Source organism: Diadema antillarum, unplaced genomic scaffold, assembly GCF_040938485.1.
Source record: "Diadema antillarum isolate AM-2024a unplaced genomic scaffold, OU_Dant_1.0 seq00002176_RagTag, whole genome shotgun sequence".
Classification (NCBI taxonomy): domain Eukaryota; kingdom Metazoa; phylum Echinodermata; class Echinoidea; order Diadematoida; family Diadematidae; genus Diadema; species Diadema antillarum.
In genome coordinates this window covers 145,200-162,531 of record NW_027272814.1, presented here as the reverse complement: position 1 = coordinate 162,531, position 17,332 = coordinate 145,200, and the positions used below count along the sequence as shown (strand labels likewise).

Sequence of the window (17,332 nt, the reverse complement as noted above, 5' to 3'; positions counted from 1 at the left end):
CACTTTTGTCTGTATTTTTTTTTTCATGCCTCTGCTACAAAGTGTCCCCAAAGGCATTATGTTTTTGGGTTGTCTGTCTGTCCACCTGTCCGTCCTTCGGTCCATAATAAATTCTGTAGACAGCATAACTAAAACTCTTTTTGAGGTATTCCAATGAAAATTGGCATGTATGAGTGGGCAAACTTGTGCCTTTTTACATTTTTGGGTGCACATGCTCGAGGTCAAATTCTCAAAATTTCACTATTTTCCCCATAAATCTATGCAATGCCTGAAGGAATTTTCTTGAAACTTACTGTATACGTGTATTGCCTGATCAAAATTTCTAGAGAAAGTTTTGGGCCATATTTCATTTCCAGTAAACAGAGAGCATCTGAACAATGTTAAATAAGTCTTAAAAAGAGTGGAAACACACACATACAAACATGATTGCAAAAGAGATTTTTTTTTTCTGGTAAATATCGCAGACTTTCGTAGCGTTTTCTTTATGTGATTTGATCCCCAGGTATGATCTTGACAGAGGTTTATGACTGTGCAGAATTCATAGTTCAGTTTTCTTTGTGCTTTTGTCCTCCAGCAATTTCCTGATTACACTGATAATCAGATCTTAATTAACATCGTCAATGTAAAATTTACCCAAATTTCAAAGGAGAGAAACAGGAGTCTTGGAGAAAACATGTAACACACATAACTGGAAGAAAAGATGCGTGAAACTGCAAGAAATCAAATGCCTTCATACTAAATAATATATGCTCATCAGCTAGGTCACCACAGATTTGAATAAGCCTCAGTCTTTAATAGCATTTCTAACATTATCCCTTTGAAGGAGACGTTTTCTTTTTCACTGTTGTGTGCCAAATGTGAAGCACTGTAGGGCACTATTTTTTTATTATTTTGCTTATGAGTGGATGGACATAAACATCTTTTCTTTTATGCTTCCAGAGCAATCTTAGTGTTATTTGAATCTGTAATGAGAAATCTCAGTACTGTGTCACTGCTAAATATAGCTACAGTGTATGTGTATCACATATGCATTATGGCGAACAAACACCATCATGTGTGCGACTTTCGTATTAAAGCTTGCCAGAACTGGATAATGATTATCTGCTGGTTTTTCCCCTAAATATATATATTATTCATAATTCAAGTTTACACCAGTGTGCAAAGCTAAAGCATTAAACAGCAAGAAGTCTCTGAGACATCCTTCCTATTTGTGGTATTTGGTTTCTGAATGGCTAGAGGGAAAACAACCCCAGACATGTATCATGTGGTTTCAGCAAATGCAGAAACGCTAGAAGAATACATTTGTGAAGTTTGAAGAGAATCAGACAGTGCATTCAAAAGTTACAGAATTTCAACAATTTGTTCAAATCCATGAGCCATCATTACTTTATTATAAGAAATCTATAAATGAGCCAGATTCTCACGTACAAAATAGCGGGATGCCGATAACGTTCCAAATCTCAAGATTTTTATGCAAGCGTTCATATACCCAGAAATGGCAGGTTAGCAATCACGCTCCAAAGCTCAAGATTTTTTGCAAGCATTAATTCACAGATACATAAGTAGCCCGCTTAGTTGCCGATCGATGAATTAATAAATCTACTATTCTTGCGCCTTACAGTGGTGTGGTGTGCCCACTGTATATTGTAAATAGTGATGTGCACTTTGAATAATGGGATATAAAATCTTGAGCCTATTTGGTCAAGCTTTCACACCGTCACAGAGGGGCACGTTGGCGTGCTAATTCAGAAATAAGCGCAAGATTTCTTCGGTATAGCATACGCTGCTGACCGTGCAAATTTGTGAGCTTTTGTGCCCTCACATGCAAAAAATATGAGCTTGCAATTGCAATGCAAATATCAAGATTTGTAACCCACTAATTTAGGTACTTTTGAATCCCCCTATCGTGATGGCAGAGCAGTGGAACAGTGTAGAGAAAATGAAAATAAAATTGCACAAAATCAAAATCTTAATGAAAAATACATTCACTCGACTTATAAGTGATGTGTCTAGGGTGATATTCTTCCATCTGCATTCTGAAGGAGGTATTTAATAAGTCAATTGCTCTTTCATCATCCCAGAAAAATGTATATAAGTATGTTGAAATCTCTAAAATGTTTTCTTTATATTATTCCACTTCTTTGACGTTACAAGCTGCTAGTCTTCTTGCTTATGCTGTGCTAAAGCGAATACAAGAATGCTATCAAACCTCATTTTTTATGGTTTTTTTTGTTAAAGACAAGCTGAAAGACATCTGCTCCATCAACATTCATGTTGATTTCATCACATTTGATAAGATTTGCACATTACGTGTGCAGTGTTGACATTGAAATAGAAGAAGTTACACCTTCATATGAAGTAGGATTCAAACCTGCATAGGTGCGAATCCTGCCCGAGTATGTATGCCCATGATTTCTTTTGTCATGGCTACTACTAAAACACTGATCAATTCAGTACTTGTTTACATTGGTGTAGGGCAATTTGTCAATCAGCTGCAATTAAAAAAAACAACAGCAACAACAACTTGAGGGAAGAATTATGTGACTTTGAATATGTATGAAGTGTTAAGAAAAAGATATGTATTTTTCACCAGTTACCCCATTCATCTATCCATTGTCCTTTTGTTATTGGTCTTCCTTAGATAACTGCTGTCACATGGTCACCACAATTTGAAGGCCCCCTGTTTGTACCAGAGGTGAGTCTTTTTTTCTTTTCCCGTTGACTTTTTGCAAATTTTTAATAGCAATTTTAAGAAACTTAACTCTCAAATAAGGCAGTCTGAAAAAGAGCAGTAATATGAAAAACTACACTTGAACTTTATAACTGAGATGAGTTAAAGTATGTACTTGATACGAAAGATATGTCATCGGTCGCTAATGATCACCATCTTTGTAAAGGGCGATAGGACATGTAAACCAAGATACAGAATTAAGTATTTTCGACATTTAACTCTTATTTATGCAGTCAGGATGGCATCTGATGAAGTAGTTGTTATTTTAAGAAACAATCCATGTAAGAAACAATGTAGGTGATGTGTATGCAAAATATGGGGGCAACAGGGCTTGGATCAACCAGGATAGAAAACTATAGATATTTTTTTTTTCGTAATTTCCACAGCTAAGATGACGAGAGATTAAGAAGTCGTTACTTTAATGAAGCATCAAAATGTTCAAAATTTGTGGAAGATAGAGCATGTGTTTCCAAAGACACACTGGAATATGTTCTAAGGTACAGAAGTGAGTATTTTTTACCTTTGACCCCCAATTTGTATAGCCAAGATTACATCTGATTAAAAAGTTGTTCTTTCACAAAAAGATCTATATAACATGATCTGTCTATACAAAATATTGAGGTGATACGGCGTGAGAGACGGAAGCTTACACACATTTTAAGAGTTTCATCGTATCCAGTATAGTTTCTCCCCAAGATGATCTGAAGTGCTCTCTTCTGTACAAATTAAATTTTGTCAGCTTGTGCTTTTGTTAGCAAAGTGTGCCAAACTGGCCATGCTCTCACATTTACTTAAAGGAAGAATAACCCTCTGATGCTATGCAAGACAAGTCATGAGATGTGTTTTTCCTCTGATGACTATAGTCACAAAATTTATGAAACCATGTGCCTTTAAAAACAAGTTACAAATTTATGAATAGATGCTTCAAGTTCTTACTGAAATATAAACTTTGGATAGAGATTTTCCTCAGAGTTTTTAAAACATGTGCCTTTCTGCAGAAGGCATGCTAATACTCAAGAACCGGAGGGATGATAATTGTTTGGTGTATGTGTCCTAGCATTTATGCCGTTTTGCCTCTTGAATATGTGACCCATCATTACCTTACTTTGTTAAAAGTCACAAAGCTAAAAAAAAAAATGGAAATAAAGTACTAGTATAACAAGTTGTCATGATTTCAAATGGAATGCCTACAGTCTAGAGAATTCAAATAATGGCTTCCCTCAATGAAAACAGTTGTTGGTCTTGGAAGACATGTTTCCTTCCTACCAATATGACCTTAACATATCCCATTCACTTTGTTATTTCAGTGAGCAAGTATTTGTTGAGAGAGGTTTAAGTGCCTGGACTGTCACATTCTGTACAAACACACGCACATGCACACACACACACACACACACACACACACACACACACAAATGAATAAAGCAATTGAAGCTCAAAAGTTTTAGATCATCAGGCTCATCTCTTTGTTTTAACACATCTGCTGAAGCATTTCTTAATATTCATGAAAGTTCCCTGTGAACCGTTTAGAACCAATAGGGTGTTACAACTCGCATATGAAGTGCCTGTTGAGATAGGACCAGTATCCACCTATTCAACTGATGATGATATCGGGACATATATCTCCATAATGTTCTCTTTGTCTTTGAAATGAAAGCATACTTTCTTCCCAATTAAGAATGAATCATTATCCCTCAGACCCTCAACCCTCAATGACTCTTGTAACCACAGCCTCCGTGCTTATGACTTCCTTAATCTCTGATGCATCTGTCACATGTATAATCCTGTTTCTTTCTTTCTTTCAAAAGCTGCACTGTCTCCTCTTGCTTATGCTTTTGTCTGTCTCCCCATTGGTCGAGTTTAGCAAAGCTTCTGCTTTCTGACTGCCTAGTTTGTGCATGAATTAATCTACGTGGTTTCAAAGATTTTGCATTGTTTTATTTAGTTTTTTCGCTGGGATTTTTGCCCCACTAGCTTTGATGATTTTCCAATTCTGGACTCGGCAGTGCACACAGATTATTATTTCGCTTTCAGCATGTAAGTGTGGACACATTTCCATCAATTTCCATCTTGCTGTGTGAACAAAGCTCAAAATTTGTTACATTTTGGATTAAAATGGAGTGAATTCACCATTCATGGCATCATCTGCCTTCTGTGGCATTAGTATTGTTATAACTATCATCGTTATCATCATTGTCAATTTTTTAATGTATCAATTGCATACTTGTCTTTAGATATTAAAATGCAATCATTTGACAGAAATGAATATTTTACTGAAGGATTATTGGATAACTTAATCATCAAAATGCAATCATTTGACAGAAATGAATATTTACTCAAGGATTATTGGATAAGTTAATCATCAAAATCATGGACATCAAAACCAGAGCTCTTTCTTCAGACTTTCCTTTCAAAAGAAAAATGAATAAAAATATCAGCAGATGTCTGTACAAATTATCAAAGCACCTACCAGTCTGTTCTGTATAGTTGCACTTTTTTTAGCTGAAGTATTTCAATTCATAACAAATAATACCTTGTGCAACCCCAGAATCTAGATTTAAAACTTCAAATGCCGTTACAAAAAAGCCACTGTTGCTAAGAGCAATGAGAAATGATAATTTTTGATGTTTGTTATTCTTAACATCATTCAAGTAGGATTTCTTTTAGGGCGAATGGAATATGAAAAGTAAGAAATCTGCTAGCCCAATGGGTACATTAAAATAAAAGTTAGTGTAGAGCCCTGTGGAATATATTTGTGAATCTAAACCTGTGTATGGTATTGTGAATTCATCCTCTCTCTTCTGTGTTCATTGTGTTCATGAGTTCCAAATCACCCATGGTAAAAACTTGTCCTTGACTCTATGTGTTTAATCCCATTTGGTATTTAACAAAAGACTGCATCATGCACCATCAGGTTCACTGTTGCTACTATTTGCAAGGGCCAGGAATGTTCAAACAAAGTTCAAGTTCAACTCTGTGAATTTAGGGCAAAGTTACACAGGAGGATGAACAAATGTACATACATATTGTTGATTTTTCACGTTTCAGTTTGCATGTGAGTATTGGAACTTATACATGCTTGGTAGTCTCAAGAAAATGCGCTGAATCTTTTGGTGCCATGCATAAGGGGACTTTGGTCACAGTCAGTGGAAAGGAGTTGAATTTTTGCATAACTCAGGACCATTGTTACCATGATAAAGTCCTACACATAAACTGGGGGAAAAAAATCAAAATTTTTAAAGATTTTTAGAATGAAAATTGTCAAAGATTTTAAGATGAAAATTTGTACATTTGTAACAGAAATTGAAAGTCCAATACTGTAGAAGTGGATATTTTTGCGCGTGTAATCTTTTGTGCTCAGCCCGGTAAGATTGGTTTCATGTGTTTTTAATTCCATGGAGTCAAGACATGCGCTACTAGGACATACAGCAAGCAAAAATATTTGGGTGCTTTTATTTTCATGCTAGTTTCTGGTTGCGCAAAATGCACGAAAATTTCCACTTTTAGAGTATCTCAGATACCTCCTGTTTTAGTTTTAAAGTTTGAGATATCCTTAAACCATGAGAGTGTTGGTTTTAGGAACAGGAATGGAACAAATTATTGATCATTTGAATGCTTCGAATCTTTACTGAACTTTATGTAATACCAAAATCAGAAGATAATTACATGGCAACTTCAATATCAAGCTAAGCCATAATGTGTACATTAAATGAGTATACAATAATTTCATAACATGGAAACGCTTGATACCATTGCATTCTTCCACCTCACAGCAGAGAAAAAGAAAAGTTATTATTTTTCGTAATCTCCGTTGTTCGTTAATATGAGATCCCACTCGTACGCATGCGCAGTCAATTCATTCGTAGCGTGTGTTTCTTAGCGGTCAAGTCGCCATTTTGAGCTCTAAATTTCGCCGATTTTCTTTCACTTTGCAATCTTTCGCGTTCTAGTTTTCGGGGTTTAATAGGTTATTTTACCTCCCCGATCTTTGGTAGTATTTTTGGAGAGTGATGGAAGCGAATTCGGGTTCTTCCACGAAGCCGAATTTCCCGCACGAGAAGCTGGTTCGCGATGCGGGTTCCACCAGCATCGCCAGCGGACCGCGAGCGGGTCCCTCCCCCGGCAGCGATCCGGGGGGAAAGGGTAAGACGGCAGCGGCGAGCTCGGCTAGCCGCGGTGGTAAAGGCACGGGGAAAGCCAAAGGCAAAGCACCGGCGAAGATTACTTCTCCTCCTCCCGTGATTGCACGGAAGTTCGCCAAGTCGGCTGCTACCTCTGATGTCTCAGACCTTTTGATTAAGAAGCCCTCGATCATGATTGACTCTGAGATATTAGCCAAAGATTCTCGGGCTGTCCAGGACTGCATTCGTGCAGATCCTATTTCAAAGAAGGACAGTCAGGCCTGCATTCGTGCAGAGCCTCCACAGACCACGACCTCGAAGTCGGGACCAAGCACTAGTGTTGGTGGCTCAAATTTTGAACATCGTCTGAATAAACTGGAAGAGATGCTGGGAAAATTGGTGGATCATTTGCCACTTTCTCATCCACAGACTCGTAGTAGTCATGACACGAGAAGTCTCGGAGATGAGGATGATAATCTCCTTTTATCTGACTATGAGTATGACTGCGATCAAGATGATGGGCCTTTTGGCTGTAAACTTACACCAACGTCTGACTCACAGACTTCTGATTTCAGTGCTGAAACAAGCACTGAAGATAGTACTGCTACTCCTGCCTCTGGCAAGAATGTAGCCATCCCAGCTATCGCAGCAAAATTCGCAGTGCCTCTCAGCGTGGGGAAACCCTTAGATGAGAATATTGCTGGGTCGGTATCCTACCTTGTCAGCCACACTCTTGAACAGGCTGCCCTAGAGGAGACTGGTAAGAAGTACACTAGCCCAGAAAACTGTCCACTACTTGACGTGCCCAAAGTCAACTTGACAATTTGGGAGAATCTCAACCCTACTACCCGGGCTAGGGACCTGAAGCTACAGCGTATTCAGAGCGCTCTTGTAAAAGGCATCACTGCTTTTGCGCAGACCCTTTCTGCTTCGGAGCTGTCAGAAAAACAGCAGGACGCTCTCGGACTCCTGTGTAGCTCTAATTTTGAGCTAAACGCCTTGAGGAAGGACCTCATTAAACCTGGTTTGAATGCAAAATTTGCACACTTGTGCAAGCCTCAGAACCCTGTGACCAAACAGCTGTTTGGTGATGACTTAGGAAAGAAAGTCAAAGACATCCAGGAAGAACAAAGAGCAGCAGCCGGTGTTGTGAAAGGCTCAAAACCTTTCTCAACAGGTAACTCCCGTCAGCGTCCATATTCGCAGTCACAGTCTCATTATCACCCTTACCGCCGACAGACGGAAGCTAATTACCGTAGAATGAGATCAGCGGGGTGGACCACGCCAACCGTACAGGCTGGGTCGGTACAGCGGCCTTTTTTAGGCCAGCGTTCGTGGAAGCCACACACTGCCACCCCGATGACCAGACCCAACAAGGGCAGCAGCCGACAGAGCCCTCAATACCGGGGGTTTGCGGGGGCCCGCAAGTAACTGAGCATGTTAAACCAACAGTCTCCTCATCCTCTGCAGAGGTGAGTACATGCCCTCTCATAAATCTTGCTTGTTCAATGGTGGGTGGACGACTGAAAAATTTCTATGACAAATGGAGAAGCCTGACTTCAGATCCATACATTTTGAATGCTGTCAAAGGATACAAACTCGAATTTGATCCTAATGAATTCCCTACTGTAAGAGGGAAAGAGTTGTATAATTTATCTCGCAGTTCAGAGCTTAACAGTCAAATAGAGGAAGAGATTTCTCGCCTCTTAGCTAAAAATGTGATTGAACTTTGCGAACATGAGAATGGAGAATTCATCTCCAATATTTTCACGAGACCCAAAAAGAATGGTTCCTTACGAGTTATCCTTGATCTTTCTGATCTTAATACAGGCATCCTTTATCAGCATTTCAAAATGGACAACATACATACAGCCTTGTCACTGCTCAGCCCAAATTGCTACATTGCATCTATTGATTTACAAGATGCATACTATTCAGTTCCCGTCCATCCATCATCGAGAAAGTATTTGCGTTTCTATTGGCAAAGTAAACTGTACCAATACAAGGCCTTACCTAATGGTCTCAGCTCGGCTCCCAGACTGTTTACAAAAATGCTGAAGCCAGTGTTTGCCCAGCTTAGAACAGAAGGACATGTAGTTATGGGTTATCTTGATGACACTTTGATAATTGGGAGATCTAAGGATGCTACCCAAAGGGCTGTTTCAGCTACCACTAAGCTTCTAACAGAGCTGGGGTTCTTAATTCATCCTGAGAAGTCAGTACTTAGCCCAGGCCTAGACCTAGAGTTCCTTGGGTTTCATTTGAATACTAGGTCAATGCACATTACTTTGCCAAGGGAAAAACAAGATGACATTTATGAGGTTTGCACCTCCCTCTTATCCCTTGCCACCCCTTCCATTCGAAAGGTTGCTAGGGTCATAGGGAAAATAGTTGCCACGTTCCCTGCAGTACAGTATGGCCCACTGCATTACAGATATCTAGAGAGAGACAAGGTACAGGCCCTTAAGGCAGCTTGTGGTCATTTTGATAGGCCCATGACTCTTTCCATGGAGGCACGACATGAATTGATATGGTGGAAAGAACATATTCATGAGTCATTTAATCATGTTGTCAGACAAAAGGTCAATTTGGAGCTACGTACAGATGCCAGTGCAGAGGGATGGGGTGCTACAGACTTAACCTCTCACACAGGTGGCAGGTGGACCACAGAGGAAGTACATTCAGCTCAAACATCGGGTATTAATTACCTAGAAACACTGGCAGCTGGACTGGCTCTGAAATCCTTCTGTGCAGATAAGAGAAATGTACATGTCCTATTGAGGATTGATAACACTACGGCTGTTGCCTACCTTAATAACATGGGAGGGCTGAAATCAGAAACGTGCAATCAGGTAGTGTTAGACATCTGGCATTGGTGTATAGAACGCAATATATGGCTGTCAGCAGCTCACTTACCTGGGTGCCAGAACAACGAGGCAGACTTCATGTCTAGACACTTTAATGACAGAACAGAGTGGATGCTAGATAAGAATAGCTTTGAGAAGATTGTGGCTAAGTATGGTACACCAGTAATTGATTTGTTTGCATCCAGACTAAATGCTCAGCTACCTAGGTACATTTCATGGTTGCCAGATCCCAATGCAGAGTCAGTTGATGCATTCACACTAGACTGGGGAAAATTTGCACTCTTTTATGCCTTCCCTCCTTTCTGTTTGGTAGCAAAATGCCTACAGAAAATACAAGAAGACAATGCACATGGCCTGCTTGTGGTACCAAATTGGCCTACACAGGCCTGGTTCCCTCTCTTGACAAGTATGATGAGTGAAGAACCTTTGATCTTGAAAAGAAGCAAATCCTTGCTGACACAACCAGTATCTAAGGCTACCCACCCACTCTGCACTAAACTCGATCTTCTTTGTTGCAGGATTGGCGTTCACAGTTCGAGATAAAGGGACTACAGGACAGGACTGTGGACGTGTTGTGTGCATCTTGGAGACTGTCTACACGCACACAATATGGAACTTACATTAAGAAATGGCAAGAGTATTGCAGACAGGAAACTTTGAACAGTCACTGCACTGCTGTAGAAAGTGTTATAGAATTTTTGAGTTATCTGTTTCATGTACATAAGTTGAGTTACAGTGCTATTAACTGTGCCAGAAGTGCTTTGGCCTCGGTGGTGCTGTTGGAGAACAGCAACTGTACAATTAGTACACATCCTTTGGTGACAAGATTCATGAAAGGTGTATTCCATTTACGAACTCCGCTGCCACGGTACAACCATATCTGGGACGTTAAAATCGTGTTAGATCATCTCCGCAGAATGTCACCAGCCAGTAAGCTATCTTTGTGTGAACTTACTCATAAGCTGTGTATGTTGCTCGCACTCACTTCGGCACAAAGGGCACAGACTTTGTTCTACATTCATATTGATGGCCTGGTTTGGAAGGATAATAGCGTAGAGATTCATGTCAGTGACTTGGTAAAACAGAACAAGACCTCCGACAGAGTAGGGAGTACGACTACAATTGAAGAGTATCCTTCAGAGAAGAGACTCTGTGTGGTACGCTACCTGAAAAAGTACATTGAGCGTACAAAAGTGATGAGGAATACGGAAAGGCACCTGTTCATATGTCATAGGAAACCTCACAAACGAGCCAGTAAGCAAACCATCTCCAGGTGGATAAAGGAGACAATGAGTGCGGCGGGTATCGACACTAGAATTTTCAAACCGCATTCTACAAGGGCTGCAGCAGTCTCTACTGCAAAGACAGCAGATGTGCCCATAGCGGACATTCTGAAACAGGTCGGATGGTCTAATGAGGAAACCTTCAACAGGTTCTATGATAAGCCGTCGATCAGGGCAGGACCTACATGTAGGTTCTCCATGGCGGTACTGGATAATCATTGAAGAGAAAGAGTATTATTGGTGAGCTACTATGTCATTCTTATCACCATACATTGCTTGGTTTTTGCAGAAATGCGACCACTTGCTTCAAAATCTCATATTAACGAACAACGGAGATTACGAAAAATAATAAATAAATTAAACGAGAACTTACCTGTTTGAAGTTTGATTTTTATTATTTGAGTAATAGGAGTGTGAGTTAATATGCCCTCCACTCCCACCCTCAATTCAAACTTCAAGGTAATGTTCTTACTCCGTCTATTTACAGTGTATTCCAGATTGTGGGATTGTGACAGTGGTCGCATTTCCTCATGGATCAGGCAAATCTCACTTGACCCAGTTGGGTCTTTGGTTCAGTTCTCTCACCTAAGTTGACATTATGTATTAGACGTCGGAAGACAGTCCGATTGCTTAGGTGGAGATTTGCCTGGGCGACGAATATTGACTGCGCATGCGTACGAGTGGGATCTCATATTAACTCACACTCCTATTACTCAAATAATAAAAATCAAACTTCAAACAGGTAAGTTCTCGTTTAATTTATTTATTCATCAATAGAATATAGATTTTCAAGTTAATACAAAATACTATGGTGACAGGTCCTTTTTGGTTGCTGTCCTCAGATTATGAAAACCGCCACCACAGCAGACTGTAATACATGATATATTCGCGGCATGAAATTTTTGCGAATTGGAGCCGACAGCCTTTTTCGTGGCATGAAATTTTCGCGAATTGCCACTGACGTTCAATGCATGTAGTGTAGACAAAAACTTTCGCGTGCATTTTAATTTCGCGAATTTTGGCGCTCGCGAAATTCGCGAAATTAAAATGCACGCAAAAATTCCTCGTTTTACAGTATCCATCAGTCTCCTACATTGGTTCATTCAAATCTTTTTTGATATGTCTTTATATTGATTTGTGAATTTATTTATTTTTTTCCATGTTACCTAAATCAAAGCATACAGCTTATGTTGTGTGTTGTATATGTTGTAAAATATGCTATATTCATTGTTATTTTGAATTTAATTTGTCATTATGTCATGTGTTAGTGTTTGTGAACCCGTCTCGCACCATTTCATATTTGCTTGCAATATATCGTAAGGGTCTACCAAGAAACATACCTGGCTGACGCGATTAGCCAGGATGATGAGTAGTTCTGGAATATTATGAGATTAAAAGTATAGAAAAATAAAAGTTGGTATAAGGACTTTTATGCCGTGAAGGATCCAGGCTAAATCGGACTCACAGACAACTTGGCCCTATTTCAGACAATTTACACGCAGCAGTTCATGATTACCATTTTTGACACATGTAGGCGCACGCATGCATGCCAAAGAGGTGCTCTTCTAGAACCTCTTTGATGCGCGCATTGTATCAACTCGGCCCCTTACTGCGACCAACTAGAACACGAAGCACTCCCATAGTACAAGTGTGCAGTTCAGATAGACAACTCGGCCCCACCGTCAAAGCGAGGCCGAGTTGTCCTCGAGTCCGAGTTTGCCTGACCCCGATCGGGTAAGTTCTGAGATTGCGACTTCAGTGAGCCCTTTTGGTTGATGTTTCGCATTTTCGTCGTTACCCAACAAATATCTTGTTTTAACAGCGTTAATATGTACATTTTAGAGCAAAATTTAGCAGTTTGAAAACTATGTTTTACTTTTAATATTTGTTCACTAAAATGCGCATTCATACATCACACAATATGGTCATCTGCTGAAAGTTTCACAGCTCTTGTCTGTTATCTGTACTACATCATGTATCATTTGTATTCTTGTCATTATTGAACAGTGGTACTCAGTGCATAATGGTATTGGTTTGTTCATCAAATAATGTGTATTTTTGGTTTCTATTTATTTTTGTGTGTGAGCATTTATTTTATGTGTGTGTGTGTGCACTTACCCATGGTGTAAAACGAGGACACACATATGAACTTTACATTTAAACCAAGGACACACAGAGAACCGAGGATGTCCTCAGTAAGCAGACCATTCCAAACGGTCTGCTTTTGCATGCTCTTGCATGTAGGGGTACATGTTTGTAGATCCTCGATTAGCATTATTTTAATAAGTCTTCGGTTGGACGGTAATACGAATGAGTCCTCGGTTGACAAGAGTCCCACTGACACACAAGGCCTCGGTTTTGTGGTAAAATTCTTATGGGTAAAACAGGTCCTCGGTTTCCACCATAGACACGTATGTGTGTGTGTGTGTGTGTGTGTGTGTGTGCTCTGATGATGACTTCTTCATTGTATGATCATCCATAGTACAGTTTCTCAGTAAAACCTGGTGTGTGTATGTGTTTGTGAATAACTATACTGTTAGATGACAATTTAAGGCTTGAGACGATGAAATCCAAAATCACAGGGTAGAGATTTGTGAGGCCAAATTTTCAATTCACAAGCTTTAAAGGGAACACAAACCCCAAAGAGCAATGTGGACTGAGTAGAAGCATAAACATTAGCAGAATACATCAGTGAAAGTTTGAGGAAAATCGGACAATCGATGCAAAAGTTATTAATTTTTAAAGTTTTGGTGTTGGAACCGCTGGATGAGGAGACTACTAGAGGTTATGACTTATGAGTGGACAACAATATAAAGAAAATATAAAAGGAATTCCACAAAAATTCACTTTTCTAGCAAAATGAAAGAGTACTTGACAAACCGCTTTCAGAAAGAAGGAGGAATAAGTGCTACCCCTTACATATGTCAGTATCAAGTTGATGGAATGAGTAATTTTCATAAAAAATGATTTTTTGTTGAATTCCCTTTATATTTTCTTTATGTTGTAGTCCACTCATATGTCATAACCTCTAGTAGTCTCCTTGCCCAGCAGTTCCAACACCAAAACTTTAAAAATTCGTAACTTTTGCATCGATTGCCCAATTTTCCTCACACTTTCACTGATGTGTTCACTAATGTAACTGCTTTCACTCGATCCACATTGTTCTTTGGGTTTGCATTCCCTTTAAATCCCCAAGCATTTGATGAGATTCAGTGCTACCTTGAGTCATATGTGTAAATCTAGTGGAAAGCAAGGTAAATTTCTAAAACATCATTTCCATAACTGCAGGAACATTTCATAACACTTTACCAAACTTGGTTAAATAAAATTACATCATCTCAGATTAATTGCACGAGATTTTGAAAGAGCTGATTATGGTCAACTTGTTTAGTGGTCAGACAAGTTCAGAGATTTCATTAAGGTATCGTGTTGGCACAGAATGTGTAAAAACAATTCATTTCATAATCTTAGACTCACTAAGCAAGGGTATGCCAAGAAAGCTGCATCTATGAGAATTTCAGAAGCATTAAAAGACAATATCTATCTATCTATCAGAAGAAGAAGAAGAAAATAAAGATACCAAAAAAATATTGGATACCAGTATAGCTGTCTTGAAGGTCTGAGGTGTAAGTATTTGACACCAAACCAAAAAAAATATATATAAATAAATGAATAAATAAAATAAGAAAAATTAAAAAAATAGAAAAGAGGGGGAGGGGTCAAATATACTGACTACTCCTTATTTTGCACTTCTTTATGGACTTCATTATTTGTCTAACTAAATTGTTACAAATGTCTACCCTGCTACTTTTACTACTTTCACTGCAATGACTAATTTGTTAGCTTTTTACTCAAGGACACAGTGCCATTTCATGATTTGCAGTGTACTTTAATGCAGAACTCCATGATTCTGCTGATCCTGATGCGAAAAATTCATCTGGTCATATATTTATTCCTGCGTTTAATATTTCACATTGTCCTCTACTGCAGGAAGATGTAGAACCATACTATGAAGCGTATCGACAGTTCTGCATTGAGCTGCAGGCACCCGACAAAATGGTAAGTTATGCTTATCGCTTTATTCATTTATCTTTTTTTTTATCATTTACAGTTGATTCCAAATTCCTAATATTTCTTTCAGTGTACAGGATTGTTAAGCTGCCCTTTCTCAGAATATTTTCAGTTTTGTTCAACAGAAATTCAGGAAAATTTGGAAGTTTCCTTTTGTGAAAAGCGCTGAAAACCGAAATGGAATATGGCTTAGAGCAAGATGCCTGGAATTTGAATACAGCTGGAAATTTTTTTCTGAGAGTCCTTGTTTTGCTCTATAGAAATTTGGTGTGTTAGAGTCAAAATGTAATGTTTTGTGTTCATTATGTTGATTTAAGTTGTAGCAATGTATTTGTATGTGCCCAAATGAGAAAGAATCCAGAGGGCGTAAACACTCCAGAAGTAAAAGCAGGGGTGAAATGAGGCTGACCCTGTATGAGATTGTAGTGTAGAAATAGGAAAAGGAAGGATGGATGCAAACTCTGGTGAATTAAAAAAAAATTTCAAATCATGCAACAGGTTTTTATTTTCATGTAGTTTTAAAGGTGCAGAACACAACTTTCTTGATAATTTTTGTCAACATCTTCATGAAATGAAACATTAAGAATGACATGTTGAGTTGAATCCCTTCTGAATATGGTATTCCATACAGATATCTTTGATTCAGGTGTAATTGGGAATGTTTAAATAGTCTACTGCAAATTTGTAAAAGCTAGCTGATTGTATAAACTAGTGTAAGTTTCTGTGGAAACGAATTTTGTCTGATTGTGTGCTTGTTGAAATGTCAATCAGCTGTGAGTAGCAAAACCAATGTGTAATGCAGTCACGTTCACACTTGTCCTGATTATTTCATACCTTGTGGGGCTTGTCTAAAGCTATGACATCATATCATGAGCAGGCATGAAATGATAAACCAAAATTTCATTTCCGCCGAGAGGAGTAGTCCCAATGTGCACACGTGTCCTGATTATTTTTCATACCTTGCGATGCTTGCCTACAACGTTGACAACATAACATGAGCAGGAATTGAATGATTAACCGAAATTTCATTTCCGCTGACATTTGTGGCCTGCTGAGTAAAACATCTGTTAACGCTGTGGCATCACTGACTTTTCATGACAGCTTAGTTTGAAATGCCTTTCATTCAACTTGCAGAATAGACCACACAGTGAAAGTGAATTTTATGCACCTCATCTTTGCCAAATTTAGCACTCGGTAGCTTAAAGTTACCTGCGTAGAAATATCTGAACATAATGTTTTATGAAGGACATTAGAGAATTTGTCAGTGTTACTGTATTTATGATTTCAGCAAAAAGATACAGTGGTAGCCTGTTTCCACTTTCAATCAGCTGCAACAAAAGATACATTGAAGTGTTATGTCGTGCTTGTTCTTCAACGTTATCCAGCCAGAGTTGACTGTGTATAGAAAATATTTTGTATGTATGTGAATCAGTTAAGAGTATGTTTGTAAATAATACGTGTTTCCTTGTTCCATATACTTATCATTCTATGATATTCTTTGTAACTTTATGGTAGGAAGATGACGGTGTAGTTTGAGTGTAAAGTGCGTAACACTTCCTCATGCGTACTCAGTTCTCTTTGGTTTCAAAACAAAGGAGATAATCAAACATCCACTCTGTTTTACACACACAATGTCCAGACTGGAGCATCTAAGTTTAGATATCATGAGACCCATTACTCTTCTAGTTTGATTTATGACTGTCAAGATGAACCAGGTATTCCAGGTGCAAAGAAGATGATATGGTAAGGACCACTTAAAAAGAAGAAAAAAGTCTTGCTAAGACCATAAAGTGTTTTGTTTTGTTTTTGTTTTTTTCCACAGACAGATTTGCATTTCTACCTTATATACTATGGTGGTTATTTGTTTCTCTTTTCATCTATCCACTTTATTAACCCGTTGAGGATGGACTGATTCTGCTACAACACGCAATTCCCATAGACACCTGCCTGAGTATACTCGGGACTCATCCTCAACGGGTTAAAAGTCACTTCATATCTGGGGAACTACAGTTTGAGGATTGCCAAAGGGCTCAGAGTTCCTCAAGAGACTTTCCTCAATGCTGAAAGAATGAATAGGCACATACAAATTTTATGATCAGAAGCGACATACCTAAGGCAGATATGAAGGCGATGGTGCCAATATCAACGAAAATGAGAGTCAGAAAGACTGTAATTGAGCATTTATTAAAGAGACTTATGACTTGTGGTTTGCCTCACTCTTTATCATACACTGAACAGAAAAATGATTGGCAACTCCAT

The 17,332-nt window shown here is 38.8% G+C and overlaps 2 protein-coding genes across 2 annotated transcripts in view; both read left to right on the top strand.

Moving 5' to 3' along the window:
- LOC139714152 (2-(trimethylamino)ethylphosphonate dioxygenase-like) overlaps positions 1 to 17,332 on the top strand; it is an 85,773-nt gene that overhangs the window by 58,256 nt on the left and 10,185 nt on the right. Inside the window, exons 12-13 of the mRNA XM_071625871.1 lie at positions 2,642 to 2,695; positions 14,993 to 15,061. Coding sequence (XP_071481972.1) covers positions 2,642 to 2,695; positions 14,993 to 15,061 — 123 coding nt within the window. The remainder of the gene's footprint in view (positions 1 to 2,641; positions 2,696 to 14,992; positions 15,062 to 17,332) is intronic.
- Positions 6,742 to 11,410, top strand: LOC139714150 (uncharacterized). Its single transcript, XM_071625869.1, has one exon. It carries the CDS (start codon positions 6,742 to 6,744, stop codon positions 8,281 to 8,283), a length of 1,542 nt encoding a protein of 513 aa, XP_071481970.1. The 3' UTR covers positions 8,284 to 11,410.

What these genes read in the sequence shown, in the direction of transcription:
- LOC139714150 (XM_071625869.1), top strand. Translation starts at nt 6,742, where the DNA reads ATGGAAGCGAATTCGGGTTCTTCCACGAAGCCGAATTTCCCGCACGAG.